Raw genomic sequence first — 16,530 nt, 5'->3', positions numbered from 1 at the left:
GTTTCTAATGATGGGGGTCCTTCCTGTGAAAACGGGCAGGATGCAGCAAGTTCCCCATTTTTCAGGGACTCCTAACTCGATATGGGAATTAATCTGGACTACTTACTTGCTCCCTGATTCCACCCACTTTCACACTGATCCATAATTCATTAGAAGCAATGGCTGAGCACAGAGCAGAGCACGGAAAAGACGAGGAGAAAAAAATACAAATTTCTTTAGCAATTAATTTATTAGCCTCCGGGCCGAAGCTCGGTGGGGGCTGCGGGCTGACAGAGACTACAACCGATCGCGGAGTCCGACAGACCACCGTCTACTCCATTTTTTGAATTCATCATCGGTTTGAAAATCTTCCTTCTAATCACTGGCTAATCATGAATCCTAGCACCTCCCGAGGTTTGACTTGCTGCCCACAGCGAGAAGCTCTTTCAACTAATTGGATTTCTCTTTCCACTTGGCAGGCATTAGCGATGGAAAAAGACACACACACTCCGCGCACATCAGAAGCAAACATTTCCCGTCCAGGGTGAATAAGGTGCGCTGCACCTCACCTATAGCCACGTGGGACAAAGGTCCTGCCCACAAACGGCTTTTCCTTTATTTCTCCCAATGCCAGGAGACCAGCTGCTCCCTTTGTAGGAAATGAGACTGGGAAGTGGCCAGAAGGGACCCTGAGCTTCTACAGTTAGCTGTCAGTGTGAGTTGGGAGGCAAATCCCTTATTCTGGAGTCAGTCTGGGTTTGAATCTTGGCTCCGTCTCTCCTGGTCTGAATGCCCTGAGCCCAGGGACCTCTCCTCTCCCTCTCTGCCTCAGTTCTGTAAAAGGAACCCATGCGGGAGGGGCTGTGGCAACATTACACACATTCTACCTGCTATTTGGCACCTAAGTGCTCAGGAAATGATAAATGTTACCGCACAGACTGCATACAGAGCAGCTGGGCCTTACTTTCAAAGGCAAGGTCGCTCTTCTCTAACACGACACCAGCCTAACTTCGTAATATCTCTAGCTTCTCAGACTATCATGAGCATTTCAGGGAAGACACGCATGCAGATCTAGACCGTGTCACTGAAGGCGAAGTCCACACCCCATTCATCTTCTGGTTGCCAAGGGAAGACAAGCACCCCCCAGCATGCATAAGACTCCGAACTGAACAGTTTGGCCACAGTAAATGACCCAAAATGCCTCCATTCTCTCTCCTCTTCTTTGTGTCCAAACAGGTCCAGGATGGGCACCTGACAACCTGTCCCGGGTGAGCAGCAGAGGGAACAAAGCCCACCATCCTACCTGCGACATCACCACTGCCATCTCAAATGTCCCCACGGTGTCCATGTTGGCCACAATGATGGGAATCCCTGAGTAGGTCTGCTTCGAATTTCGAAATGTGAAGGTTCGCTCGAGATCCACCTATTCGCAGAAAGAAAAAGAAATGCTTTGCTCTTTAAGTGGTTTGTGAAGAATTTCTAGAGTTTGGAGCAAGGGAAGAACAAAAAGGAAGTGCATGTCCCTTGGTCCCTTGGTCTCTTAGGGGCTGAGCCAGGTGTTCCACAGACAGGAGAGTTCCTCAAGAGAACAAGTGACATGGGGCGCCTGGGTGGCACAGCGGTTAAGCATCTGCCTTCGGCTCAGGGCGTGATCCCGGCGTTCTGGGATCGAGCCCCACATCAGGCTCCTCCGCTATGAGCCTGCTTCTTCCTCTCCCACTCCCCCTGCTTGTGTTCCCTCTCTCGCTGGCTGTTCCTATCTCTATCAAATAAATAAATAAAATCTTTAAAAAAAAAAAAAAAAGAGAACAAGTGACAGGCTGTCATCCAGGGACAAAGCTGAACCGGCCTCTTTACGATCCTCAAGCGCGAGTACAAGGCCCTGGACGTTCTGCCATCAAACCAAACCTCGGAACCGGAAGTTTTTCTCCTTCAGGAGCCCCTCCCCACACACAGCCACCTTTTGTCCCCAGCCTGATCCATCCGGGCCCTAAACACCCATCTTCCCTACTTCCAAGCGCAGGAGGGACCATTCCCCTTCTGGAAAAATTCTCTCCACTCTTTCCTGCCGAGCATGGGTGTCCCTTTCATTCTTCCTGTCAGAGAGAACCGGACACTCCAAATTCACCCCGCAGTGAGCTGCAAACCATTAATCCCTTAACCCATCAACCTTCTCAGCTGCTTTGTGATTCTGAGCATCTTTCAGAGAGCTGAGAGGAAGTACTTGCAGCCATCTGTCTACGCTTATCAACACTTGCTCCTTTGACATGCAAATGTTGGAGGGAGGCCCTCCCCTTCTACCTTAACTCCGACTTCAGGGCATTGGTGACTAAGCCAGCTATCAGGAATCCAGAAGGAGAGCTAAACCAAGATGGTGGGCTCAGCAAAAGACACATGCTAGGGCCAGACACTCACCAAGAGCTAGCAGAGTCAGAACCACTTCTTTGACCCACGCAGATCCGAGGCTTGCATGCTCATGGATCCATTCTTCACCCTTTTCCTGCCCCCTCTTGCCAGAGGAAGGCCACCCTTCCCTCTCCCCACCCACCCCCGTCAGGCTCCATTGCACAGGTTGGTTTCTGCCAACGGAAGACTGAGTAGGAAACTGAAGGATAGTGCGGGAAAGGGAGGAAGGGCCTGTATGTAGTCAGAACCCCTCTGCCTTGGCCTGCATGGTCTTGGTTCCAGCTGTTGCAGAGTGATCCCAGTACTTGGGCTCCAGTAACATCACCTCCTCCCTTTTGGAAGTGGTTTTCCACTGTTGCCAATCTCTGGGCTGCCCCAATATCTCATCAGGCATGTCAGCGGAGCTCGGATATCTTGCATTATATTCCCTGTTTTACACATTCAGCACTGTCTGTTTCCTTGGCCGGACCTTGACAGCCACAAGACCATCCCTGAAGTGGGTGCTCCCCAGGGAGAACCAGCGGGAGACACACAGGCGCGCATCTTCAGCTTCTGAGATAATCCCCACCTACATTAATGGTGGCTTCATGAGTACATCAGCAATAATCATTTCCAATCAGTGTTCACCTACCCTTTCCCGTCCCTTTTCATTTGAGACACCTTTCACTTCGCAATCATGTGTCAAAAAACACCAAGGGACCCCTTGAGCCATTTAGCCTTTCCATGCAACTCCCCCATTCTCTACACAACTCTACGTCCAGAAGGCTTCCTGGGTGAATGACGTCATAAATATGTCTGCTCTGGCCTTACACAGCGAAGATGAGAGGAAATGAGAGGCAGTCAGTGCACGAACAGAAGGGGCAGCTCCTCCCCTTCTCTACTTCCTTCATTATGATTCTTGGCTCTACTTCAGCGGAGCAAGTTCGATTTCCATTCTGAAAGCTACCTGAAGGAGTCTATTAGTTGCCACTTTCTGTGCTGCTAAGGGCACTCTAATGTTCTGGCTTTGTGGGCTTAAAATAATCAGAATTCCCAGGTCTCCAATGACTCATACTCCTCCCCAGATGCCTGGGGAGGGCTGCTACACTCTGCACCCCGCTGAGCTCACAATGGGTTTTTCTTGGCACCCCAAAACCCTACCAGCAGTATCGAAAAAACAGAGCTCTTCATGGAAAAAGGTCAGCCTTGACAGTGAATTCCTGCCCTTATTTCTAGTCTCCATGTGGTAGATTCCACACAATCCTTAATTCTAAGAAGGAGAAATAAAATTATCTTCCTCAAGTAAGAATAAACTATTGGCACTACATAAAAATAAAAAGCTTTGGGTGGCTCAGTCGGTTAAGCATCTGCCTTCAGCTCGGGTCATGATCCCAGGGTCCTGGGATCGAGCCCCATGTCTGGCTCCCTGCTCAGAGGGAAGTCTGCTTCTTCCTCTCCCACTGCCCCTCTTCCTGCTTGTGCTCTGTCTCTCTCTCTCTCTAATAAATAAATAAAATCTTTAAAAAAATTTTTTTTAATTAAAAGCTTCTGCACAAAGGAAACAATCAACAAAACTACAAGGCAACCGATGGAATGGGAGAAGACGTTTGCAAATGACGTATCCGATAAAGGGTTAGTATCCAAAATATATAAAGAACTTATACAACTCAACACCCCAAAAAGGAATAATCCAATTAAAAATGGGCAGAGCACCTGAATAGACATTTTCCCAAAGAAGACATCAGATGGCCAACAGACACATGAAAAGATGCTCAACATCGCTCATCACCAGGGAAAAGCAAATCAAAACTACAATGAGCTATCACCCCACACCTGTCAGAATGGCTAAAATCAAAAAGATGAGAAACAACAGGTGCTGGTGAGGATGTGGAGAAGGAGGAACCCCTTGCACTGTTGGTGGGAATGCAAACTGGGGCAGCTGGTGTGGAAAACAGTAAGGAGGCGCCTCAAAAACTTAAAAATAGAACTACCCTGTGATCCAGCAATTGCACTACTGGGTATTTAATCCAAAAAAATACAAAAACACTAATCCAAGGGGACACATGCACCCCTATGTTTACAGCAAAATTTGTCACAAGAGATAAATTATGGAAACAGCGCAAGTGTCCAGCAAATAATAAATGGATAAAGAAGATGTGGTGTATACATATGATGGAATATTACTCAGCCATAAAAAAGAAGGAAATCTTGCCATTTGCAATGACATGGATGGAGCTAGAGAGTATGATGCTAAGTGAAATAAATCAGAGAAAGACAAACACCATATGATTTCACTCATATGTGGCATTTAAGAAACAAAACAAATGAACAAAGGAAAAAGAGAGAGAGAGGCAAGTCAAGAAACAAACCCTGAACTCTAGAGAACACACCCAGGGTTCCCGGAAGCAGGGTGTGGGGGGATGGGGGAAACAGGTGATGGGGAGTAAGAAGGGCACTTGCTGTGAGGAGCACTGGGTGGCGGATGGAATTGCTGAATTACTATACTGTACACCTGAAACTAATACTACACTGTATGTTCGCTATGTCGGAATTAAAATTTTAAAAAAGAAAAATACATTAAAAAAATGTTAAATTACCTTCCCCAATCTTATTCACACAGACAAAAAGACACATGTACACACACCCCCAAAATACACCACTTGTTCACCAAGAGAGATATTTTAAATATCCCAGCCTCCCAGAAACAAAACTTGGCATTTAATCTGCCACAGCTGGTCAAGACACCAACTACAGCACCTCCAAGTTGCCACTCTGCTAAGCCTGATTTGCAAGGGAACATAAAGTCGTAAACTACCCCTCCCCCACCTCAAAAATACATGTTTTTGCTGCCCTTTAAACGCACCTTCATTGAAGTCAATCCTATAGCCCAGCACTTGGGGGGCCAAAAATACAAATGGGGACCCACCTACCCCATTTCTAAAGACCTCGATGTTCTGATGGAGCTAACAGCCTTCCCCAGAAGCATAAGCCTACTACATCATGTTCGATCCTCCCACCTTGACAAACACGATTTCATTCATCACCTGGAAACTACCAGAACGTGGTGTTATGGGGAGCCAGCCCCTGGCCTCCGGTCCACGCCTTCTCCTCGTCCCACCCAAATTCTGATGTGCACACACAGACACCCCAGTCTGCTCACTAAGCCCCCCCCACACACACACACAGCTGCTGCGGGGCCATTCTCTGAGGTTGGAGGTGAGCACGGCAGCAGCATGGCAGGTCCTTGGGAAAACACACTTTGGAAAGGAGCCCTTGCCAGCCTTGGAACTAGCCTGAAGCCATTTGGGCAAGGAAATCCAGGATCCTGAGTACCTGGAACATGGCCTAGAGGAGAAGCCTGGCCCTCTGGCCCTGTCCAGTGAGGAGGGGGTACAGGGAGCAGAAGGGCGGTGTGGGGTGGAGGTCCCTTTTGCCTAGATCTATAGATGATACTGATTGAAGCAATTCTCTTATTAAATAAATTATTATGCGTCTCACCTGTAAATGTAAGTCTACAGGGACAATCCCTCTTATCTTTACAGTCCTAGTGGCTCAAAAGTGTGGAAGAAGTTCATGTCTGACCAAGGGGTGAGAATGATATTGTATTTTCAGGGCAAGGCTTGCTGGGCCCCAGCCCAGCTTTCCGAATGTTCTGTCCCCTGCAGGCTTCATCACCGGTTGGCAGGATCTGGAGATGCCGGTGCAGCTGTGCGTTACTGGAGAGCCCCAGGGTTCCACAAATGGAAAAGACTCCCGCAGCCGGCCCACAGCATCTGTGTGCACATCAGAATCGTTGTAGGACAATTTCCAAAATACGCATGCTCATGGTGCTCCAAACTTAGTGAAAACCTTTGTGTTGAAGACAAGATGTGCATTTTGGAGTGTCTCCCTAGGTGATTCGCGAAGAACAATTCTACTCAAACCCTCTGATTTTACAGAGCAAAATTTACAGAGGCTGGTACGGTTTGCAATGTGTCTTCCAAAAAGATGCCGAAATGCCAAGCAACGGTACCTGTGAATTGTAATAGGGTCTTCGCTGGTGATCAAGGTAAGACGAGGTCAGGAGGGTAGGGTCCATCCCAGTATGACTGGTGTTCTCAAAATGGGAAAATGGGGACAGAGACACACAGAAAGGGAGAACGTGGTGTACAGATGAAGACAGAGAGGGGAACGATACCTTACAAAGGCAGGAACACCCAAGACCACGTAAACAAGCAGAAGTTAGGAGAGAGAAATGTAACATTCTCTTTCATAGCACTCAGGAGGATCCAGCCCATGCACACTTTGATCTGGAGCTCCCAGCCTCCTGGACTGTGAGACAATAAATTTCTATTGTGTAAGCCGCATAGTTTGTGGGACTTGGTTACAGCGGCCCCATGAAACTTACACAGAGCCAAGATACTAAAATAGCGCAGAGGTTGGACTAAAAGGCAGGTCCACTTGTTCCCAGCCCTATATTCTCTCCACTGACATGCTCTGATCCTCTGTGGGCCAACCTGCTGTGGACCCCGGAGGCTCAGTCCAACTTCCCTGGACTCAGTCCACCTCTCCCTGGACCGCTGGTAAAAAAAAAAAAAAAAAAAAAATCACTAGTGAGTTTTAACAAGACTAAATTCTCACTGTGTCTAGTCTTCTCTGTCTTAAGTGGCCAATTTTCTGTTGCAAATGTCTTCATTGTCTGACTTCCAAAGTTATGGCTGTGTTAATAAGTTTTTTTTTTTTTAAGTCTTACCCTAGGTTAAGGGTTCCGGTGCGACACCAGAGCCAGGAATGGGTTCTGAGGAAGAACGGATCAGGGAGTAGGAATGACTCGACCTCCCTCGTGTGTCAGATAAACACGAAGTTCTTGTTTCAGTCAACAAACATGCGACTTCTTTTGAAAGGATTACCCAAATTCCCTATGCGGCCCTGTGGAACTTTATTCTTATGTACCAGGGACTTGTATGGACAGTTGAGAGATGACCTCCTGTCTGGCACAATCACAGTCAGGCCACCTGGGCCACCTCCAGGGGCTACACCCTTTGCCCCAAGGGGGGCTGACTTTTGCCCCCAGGGCTGACCTTAAATTCATTTTATCTGAGGCTTGCAGAAACACCCCTACAGGAGTACTAGAACATCTAAGCGGGAAACCACTCTGCCTTTCTCTCCACTTCCTGCTCGTTGCCTCATGATCCATGAGCAGACCTAGCTCTCAGCAAAACTGTTGCAGTGATAAATCTTGTCAACAGTCAAAACTCCCCTCCCAGCCAGATATGCTCTGACAGGCTGTTTTCTCTCTCCTGGCTCCACTCAGCTCTGCTCTCTGGTTAGGCTCAAAGGCTGTCTGTTTACCATTTTTTACCATTTAGTTTCCAATTTGCATGCAGGTATTACCCCTGTCAGGGGATGTGCATTCTAGACTTATATCTGATCGCACAATGAAAAGTTCGGATCATCTCCCTATAAGAAATTTCAGGCAGCCACAACAAACTGAGAAAACCCTGAGAAGGGATTAGAAGCCTACTTAGATCTAGGGGGAACCAGATCCCTCCAACATCACCAAAGCAGGCAGGTTATGGGACGCAAACAGCCAGGCACCTACAACCGTTAGGGGAACCAATTGGAAAGACAATTCCAGTTAACTCTGGTTTCCAGGCACAGGGCTGGCAAGCACCCACAAAAACGGAAATATGAAAACATTTCTCAAGGGCACAGAGTTCTCACTGCAATGTGTACATGGAGATTGCAAGGTGCCCCTGGAAGCCAGGACATTAATAGTTTCAGTCAGACCAAAGTATGAAACCAAATGATGCATGACATCATACGAGTCTCTAGAAAAGAATAATTCATTCTATTGCATAAATTCTAAATGTTTTACCTTCTCAGGATGCTTCCCGGCTCTGAAAATACATATGATATATCCTCGTTTTAAACATGTCATTTTTTCTTAAAATTAAGTTTTTCTCTCCTAAGTGAATTTTGAACAAATACTGAAAGAATATGGAGGCCACCACCACATGATTCGTCTGCCCTGAATCCCCCCACATCTTGTCTTCTTCTAGCCTTAGCTACAGCCCACCTGCCACCCAAACTATTTCTTTTTCTTTCAAGAGTCTGCCCCGCTCTGGTAGCACTTTTAAGGACGTGATGAAGGACAGGAAGAGGGCAGTCCAATCTCGAGTGCTAAGGGATAACCATTCCTGGCCTCTTGCAGTCCTGTCCAGTCCCATCCTGTCTGGGTCTAGCTGCCACCCCTCCTGCTTGAGAAGGTGACTTGGTCTGGTCACCGGCTAAAAGAGGACGCTTCCTTAATTCAAACCAGCCGTTGGCTGGCACCACCAGGCACTGCAGTCAGGTCTGGGCACCGGCGGGCAGCCGAGTTCCTTGCAAGGGGATTTATTTATGATCTTGAGGAGCAGAGTGTTTGGAAAAGCTTGCTGGCTCAGCTTCCTCCTGTTTACTCCTGGGGCCCCAGCCTCCAGATGGAGTCATTTCCTCACCTCCTTCTCCAGCTCTTAAAAGACCAGGCAAAGCCATGGTCACCAGCACACACCCCCTCCGGGGAACTCTGCTTTCCTGAGCAACTAGTTTATCCTTCAGACTTTCACCTTCCTCACGCCCAGCAGGGGCATAACGCTCCCTCTCCCCTGGGGCTATTGCCCGTCCAGCGTCCACCTGTTCCTCAGGCTTTGATCTCATCAACACACAACCAGCAAAACTGCCCAGGGTGTCCCTATTTGCCTCCCACCCCTCACGCCTGGGCCTCAGCGCTTTCTGCTTCCCTAGAACCGGGCTGGACTGCAGCTGTCCAGTAAGCGGGGTGCCACCAGGCATGAGTCCCCAGCCTCACTCCCAGCAAGGTCACTGAAACGTGGAAAGTAAACCCTGAACTTCTGCCGCCCTGGAGTTTGCCTGTTTTTTTAGACATTAAAAAAAAAAAAAATCCCATTGCTGAAGCAGCAAGGGACAGTCCTCCGCACTGAGACCCAGCGCCGAAATCACAAAGCTCTCCAGTTGTGTGTCCTCTCCCTTTACACCTGGGCTCCACGGGGTCAATGGCTCCCTCTGTGCACCCCTCCAACCACCCCCATTCTTTCTAAATCAGTTGGCCACTTGATCTTTGTTCCTCTGTGGTCTAGTCTACTGTGTCCTTCCCCCCCTGCCCACCCGACCGGACGGACTTAGAATTTTACACCGGAGCTGGGTCCCTTAAAGACACCTCAAGTCCTGGCAGGCAACCAGCTGGCTACCCCCTTTCTCGGCGGGGGGGGGGGGGGGGGGGCGGTCAGCATCCCAGCATCCCATCCATCAAGAGACACACGGAAAAGCCGGCAAGGTTAGCACATCCCACCTCCTTCCAAGGTCCTCTCCCGAGCCACCCGGAAAACAAATCCCACCCCACTGCGGCTTTCGGAGGGCCTCACCTCGGCTCGGCTCCTGAGGCTGCTTCGCTTGGGTCGGAGCAGGACATCCTTGAAGTCCAGCTTGAGGTCTGCATCTATGCGGGGCATGGTGCGGCTCGGCGCGCTGAGGCAGGCGCGGCTAGAGCGGGCAGCTCCTTCCTGCAGCGCGGGCGCCCGGCGCTGGAAACGGGGGGGTGCCCCGGCGCTAGGGGCGCGGGGCGGGGCGTGCGGGGGGCGGGGCGGGGTGGGAGGTGTGGCGCGGCGTGCGGGGGCGGGGCGGGCGTGCGGGGGCGGGGCGGACTTGCCTGTGGCTCCTCGCGGGCAGTGGGGCGCGCACGCTGCGCCCCTAGGCCTCTGGATGCTGCGGCCGCGCTGGGGCTGCCCCAGCACTCCGTGGGCCCGCCTTTCCTCGTCTCCAGCTTCCCCCGCCCGGGCAGTGGTGGAGAGGGGGCGGCGGGGTCGGGCGGCGTACAAACAGACCAGTGGCTCCGAGGTTGGCAGCGTGACATTTTTAACAAAACTCCCCCCGCCCCTTACAAGCCTTGGCTCCTTGTGGTGTCCGAATTGGCGGGGGTCACTGAAAAGGGGGACTGCGCATCGTCATGTGGGACACCGAGGTCCCCCCATAGGGAGGAGACTTGGCGTATGACAGCCTCACGGGAGGGAAAAGGCCGCTCCCTGGGAGGTTTTGTTGCTTTCTCTAATTTCAAGACCTGTGTGCCCATCAAGTGCTGAGTCAGCCCTCTGGCATGCCAAGAATGAACCCTGGGGAAGTCAGATCGGATTGAGGAAAAGTGTGTGGGCAGGTAAATCTATTTGGCAACAGTGGGGATGAGGCCATTTCTGTATCCCCCTTTTGGACTGCAGGGCTGTATTTGTTAGAATAAAAGCAGTGAAGTGTATAGTCATCGCAGATCCTGGAGTTGGGGGGACCTGAGTCCCCTCTGAGGGTTACCTGTCATGTCAGTTTATTTTTAATTCCCTTGTTGACTAGACTGTGAGGAGCCTTTATTATTCATTACGGATGTGCTTAAATGCTTGCCCCTCACCTACTCAATCACTCAGAACAACCCACTGAAGAGGGAGCCACTTTGCAGATTAGGCAAATAAGGATCTCATTAAGGAAATGACTTGCCCATGGTGGCCTTAAAGTTAAACATAAATCGCTCACTCATTAAAACTTACTGCGATCTTAACTAAAGCTGCGTAAGTCCGGAGTCCTCTCTTTGCCTTGGTTCAAAACCTGACCCCACTGCTTTCTAGCTGGGTGACCTTGGGGAGTCACTTTATTTCTTTAAACCGCAGTGGTTTGTTTATAGTGTAAAAGAGAAGGGAAGAAAAAGATTTAAGGTCGTCTCCCAGGCTTTTATGAGAATTAAATGGTGTGCATGTGTGTTTGTGCAAAGTTTATATACCCTGAATTGTTGAACCACTATATTGTGTTCCTGAAACTAATATAACGCTGTATGTTAACTACCTGGAATTCAAATAAAAACTTAAAAAAAATAAGGTGTGCTGCAACAGGAAAAAAAACCCAAATTGATGTCCCCTAGTTGCTCAGTGAACTGTAGCTATTTATTTCGGATCACATGTTACATTATGTGCCTTATGCTTTTTAGCCTCAAACTAGATTGCTAACGGCACAGAGGCAGGAATCACCTTTGCTTGCTTGTGGTTGTCTGTGGTCTCCAACTGTTCTCCGTGAACTCATACTCGGTGCGGCTGACCGGAAAGATACATCCCAATGCTCACCAAACACAAATGTCTGCAAATGATAAGGGCCTTCGCCCGCCCCACTTGCTCTCACTGTCTTTGCCCTACAGGAAGTTCTTGAAGTTTCAGGGAAGGAAATGAAAGTTATCAGGGAGAGAATGAAAGTGACCATAACTCGCTGGGCCAACGAAATTTTTAGGACCCATGTCAAATCGCAGGCGGATGTGCTGCTTATTCCAAAATAGTAAAAGGGAACCTAATCTGAGAACCTAATCTGATCTTCAGTTTGTAATTAAAGAACAAAGTAAGGGGCGCCCAGCTGGCTCAGTTGGAGGAGCATGCGAAGCTTGATCTCCGTGTTGCAAATTCAAGCACATTGGGTGTAGAGATTGCTTAAAAATAAAGTATTTTTTAAAAAGTAAAAAAAAAAAAGTGAATAAATAAACACCAAAGTAAAATATAATTACTGTATAGTATAGTTATTTAAAAATTATTCTCCCAAAAGGGGGAAAAAAACCCTGAACTTGTTAAGCATCTGCCCCTGGGATATAGTACAGGGGTAAGGGGGGGAGGGTTTTATATTTATTGTTACCTACAGTCTTAAGGGAAAAAGCCTCCTTGACTTGAGCTTGTTCCTTTGCCCCTGGGGATAGTACTTCCCCTCTTGGCTTCTTGCCCACTCTCTTTTTCTCAGAGCAGGGACAGAAGCTCACTTCACATTGTCCATTCCCTCTCCTTCTAGAATGTTCCATCATACCTGCTCTCTTCTCAGGCACAAATCATACTCCTGTAAGAGCGTGATTCCTTGAATCTCCCCCACCAACCTAGACTCTTTTAAAGATCCTTTGCACTGCCGAATAATCCTGCTGTACTTCTCATTGCACTAATAATAACAACAACAAAAGTCACCTGTCAGTACAAGGACTTCATGTAAAGATTCTAACTCCCAACACAGAAAAATTAGTAAGAGATATTTGGCATCCAATCTAACATTGTATTGTCTAAAGTTAGAGTGGTACCAAAAATGACCTGGGAAGGGGACCCTGAGTGGCTCAGTGGGTTAAACAACAGCCTTCTGCTCAGGTTATGAACCCTGGGGTCATGATCTCAGGGTCCTGGGATCAAACCCTGGGATAGGCTCCCTGCTCAGCAGGGAGTCTGATTCTCCCTCTTCCTCTGCCCCTACCCCAACTCCTGCTTGAGTGCACACACGCTCTTGCTCTGTCTCGCTCAATAAACAAAATCTTTTTTAAAAATGACATGGGAAGATAGCCTCCAAAATTATGTAAAATAAATCCCACTTGTTTATAGCCCATAATATTTCTATTTATTAATGAATTCAGTTTGCTAATGTTTTGTTTAGGATTTTTGCGTATGAGTTCATAAAGAGCAATAGCAGTGGTTCGTTCTTTTGATGTCTGTATCAGTGGCCTCATAGAACGAGCTGGCAAATGGTCCTTACTCTATTATCTGACTGGGATTGGTTCTTTAAATGTTTAATAGGATTAAGCAGTAAACTAAAATTATGTGGGATGATGTAAGCTCATTTGGTTTGTGAGTTTCATTTACAAAGCATTTCTCAAAATCCAGAAATTACTAAAAAATTAAGTATGAAAAGCTGGAGATAATTCAAAATTACAGTATTTAATATTACAAGGATAAGAAGGAATTTGGGCATAATTGATATTCTGTGTATTCGAGAAAATTTGTACCATTGGATTAACAGAACAGCCTTCTAATGCCAACTCAAAATGTATATTTGAGTAATTGATTTACGAGAGTGGAAAGTGAAATGTATTAAATTTATGTGAATTGTTGGAACATTTAAGAGAGCATAGGTTTTATATACCGTATTTATCAAAAGTTGATAAATTACTTTGGAAAGCTCAGCTAGTCAGAGTTTACTGCTTTATCAGGCACAATACTCGATGGGGACCTTGTGAAATGCAGATTATGCCTCAGTAGGTCTGGAGCGGGTTTTGCATATCTTTAATGTGCATAATAATCATTAGCACCTGTGGACAGGCAGGTTTTACTGAAGTAGGTCTTGGGTGGGGCTAGAGGTTTTGCATTTCTAACAAGTGCCCCAAAACCCAAGGTTCCAGGGACCACACTCTGGAGTAGAAAAGTGGGCAATCGAGTGTTTAAAAAGGAAATTTAATTGATTGTATTTATTTATTTATTTATTTTTCTATTCCCTTTTCTTTAGAAATAGAGGGCATGCGAGGTGTGGGAGGGTAGGCAGAGGGAGAGGGAGAGAGAGAATCTCAAGCAGACTCCATGCTGAGTGGGGGAACCAGATTCGGGGCTTGATCCCACAACCCTGAGATCCCCATGACCTGAGCTGAAATCAAGAGTTGGACACTTACCCAACTAAGCCACCCAGGCGCCCCTAATTGATTGTATTTATAAGTACAGTTTAAAATATTTGAAAGTACGTAAGTTTGTAAATGGGACTGAGGGATATTCGAAAGCCTTTTAAAAGTGATCATTAGGATTTGCTAGACATAGAGGAAGATTCTTTATTATGATGATGATGATGATGATGATGATGATGATGATGATGATGTTATGTTAGTTACCATAAGTATTTCATTAGTTTTTGATGCAGTGTTCCATGATTCATTGTTTGCATATAACACCCAGTGCTCATTGCAATACATACCCTCCTTAATACCCATCACCAGGCTAGCCCCCCATCCCCCTCCCCTCTGAAACCCTCAGCTTGTTTCCCAGAGTCCATATGGTCTCTCATGGTTCGTCTCCCTCTCCAATTTCCCCCCCTTCATTTTTCCCTTCCTTCTCCTGATATCCTCCATGCTATTCCTTATGTTCCATGTGGAAGTGAAACCATATGATAATTGTCTTTCTCTGCTTGACTTATTTCACTTAGCATAATCCCCTCCCATTCCATCCATGTCGATGCAAACGGTGGCTATTCATCCTTTCTGATGGCTGAGTCATATTCCATTGTAAATATGGACCACATCCTCTTTATCCATTCGTCTGTTGAAGGGCAACTCGGCTCCTTCCACAGTTTGGCTGTTGTGGACAATGCTGCTATGAACGTTGGGGTGCAGTTGCCCCTTCTTTTCACTCCATCCGTATCTTCCAGCTAAGTACCCAGTAGTGCAATTGCTGGTCATAGGGTAGCTCTATTTTTAACTTTTTGAGGAACCTCCACACTGTTTTCCAAAGTGGCTCTATCGGCTTGCATTCCCACCCACAGTGTAAGGGTTCCCCTTTCTCCACATGTACAGGAAGACTCTTAAATAGACTGTATAACCTTAACACAGAGACAAGTTTTTAAATTTGTACTTTGGCTCAAGTCAATCATCATTTTTTTAAAAAGTCAAAATACCCGAATGGCTATTTCTGAGAACTGCCCACGGGGATGCCCAAAAACTCATAATGAAACTCCAGTAATTTTTGTATGCCAGACATTGTGCTGAGAGTTCTATGTGAGTGTTTAGCTCTTCACGCGACGACACTATGAGATGGTCACTGTTACTATGTCCTCTTTACAGGTGGGGATGCTGAGCTTGCCCAGATTGTAAGGTTAGCTGGGGTAGATGGGCACACAAACCCAAAGCTGACTCTTCTCTGCCTTGCTTCCCCCGAGGCTATATTGTCACAACACGTCACAGAGCGTCCTTACTACCAGAGGTCCTTAACTTCGGGTCCAAAACCCCAAGAGGTCCCTAAGCTCAAGGGGTCTGTCAACTTGAGTGGGGGAAAAAGTTATGTCTTTATTGTCACTAACTTCTCACTGAAGTGTCGCATTGTCTACAATTATGAACGTGGGCGAGACACCACGGTTTATCACCACCACCTATGACTTTCTCCTCCTGCCCCGATACTTTCCTCCCTCTTCATAATCCTTGAGATCCCTCACCTCCACTTCAATTAAACATGCCCTCAGATCCTGTCATTCAATCCATTACTAAAGAAGCTCAATTTGCTTATATTTAATACCTGTATTTCAAAATAGTTTCTTACAATCTTGTGTTTTATTTTATGCATTTAAAAATATTACTCTCAGATTTGCAGTTTCAGGCAAATTTCTAGGAAATTTTCTCTTTTTTTAAGTTTTTGTACTAAGTTACTATATTCGAATGTTTTTGCATGATTTAAAAAAAAAAAGAATCAGAGAAGTAGTCCAGAGGTATCTGTGTCACAGAAAAAGGCAAAGACCACCTCCCCGCCCTTGGCCCAGATTCTAAGCCTCTCAAGGTCAAACGACTTATTTTTTTATCGTGTAGCTGAGACCTGCCATGAAGGGTGTGATCCTTTGTAGAGTAAATCAGTGAAGGTAGGTTTGTAGGAAAAAGAAAAATGAACCGGAACCTAAAGGTGGGGCAGCGGCAGCTGCTTGGGTAAACACTAGTTCAATCTGCATCTGACCTTGGCATTAAGATAACTACTCAGGACCGGAGGAGGTCCGGACAGCTGGGCGCTGACGGGGGTCTCTCTCAGGATCACACAAGGAGTGATGCGTCCTTACGTTTTCTTCTTCAGGCCCCCAGACGGCTCCTTCCAGTTGAGCGGGATCTGTCTCCCTATTGTTCATTATTTTTCATAATGGCTTTAATGAGATCTAGCTCACATACCATACAAGTCACCTTTCTAAAGTGCGCAACTCAGTGATTTTTATTCTGTGTCGTACTGTTATCATCACAATACATTTTAGAACCCGTCATCACCCTGAAAAGAAATCCAGCACCCATTAGCAGCCACTCCCCATAATCCTTACCCGCCACCCCCCATAATCGACGACCACCAGTTTACTTTCTATCTCTATGGATTTTCCCATTCTGAACATTCCATATAAATGGAATATAAATACGTGGTCTTTTGAGCCTGGCTTCTTTCACTTAGCGTGTTTTCCAGGGTCTACCTTGGTAAGTGGAGGTTGCACCACCACTCCATTCCTCTCCATGGCCAAATAATATTCTATTAGTCCTCTTAAATTTTGTACCCTAATGCCTTGCTTGCTTCTCTGTAGTCCCAGTGGTTTAATTCAAAGCACAAAGTACTGATAAAAGGCTTTTTCTGATTTCCCAGGAAAGAG

General features: G+C 46.9%; 1 protein-coding gene across 1 annotated transcript in view; it reads right to left on the bottom strand.

The window, feature by feature from the left end:
- The window catches only part of GMPR (guanosine monophosphate reductase), a 45,242-nt gene extending 35,282 nt beyond the window's left edge, over positions 1-9,960 (bottom strand). Inside the window, exons 1-2 of the mRNA XM_026511538.4 lie at positions 9,768-9,960; positions 1,283-1,402 (exon numbers count right to left, since the gene is read on the bottom strand). Coding sequence (XP_026367323.1) covers positions 1,283-1,402; positions 9,768-9,854 — 207 coding nt within the window. The 5' untranslated portion in view covers positions 9,855-9,960. The remainder of the gene's footprint in view (positions 1-1,282; positions 1,403-9,767) is intronic.
- Positions 9,961-16,530: the final 6,570 nt, after the last annotated feature.

Source organism: Ursus arctos, unplaced genomic scaffold (assembly GCF_023065955.2).
Source record: "Ursus arctos isolate Adak ecotype North America unplaced genomic scaffold, UrsArc2.0 scaffold_31, whole genome shotgun sequence".
NCBI classification, from domain to species: domain Eukaryota; kingdom Metazoa; phylum Chordata; class Mammalia; order Carnivora; family Ursidae; genus Ursus; species Ursus arctos.
This window is presented reverse-complemented; position numbering and strand designations above follow the sequence as displayed.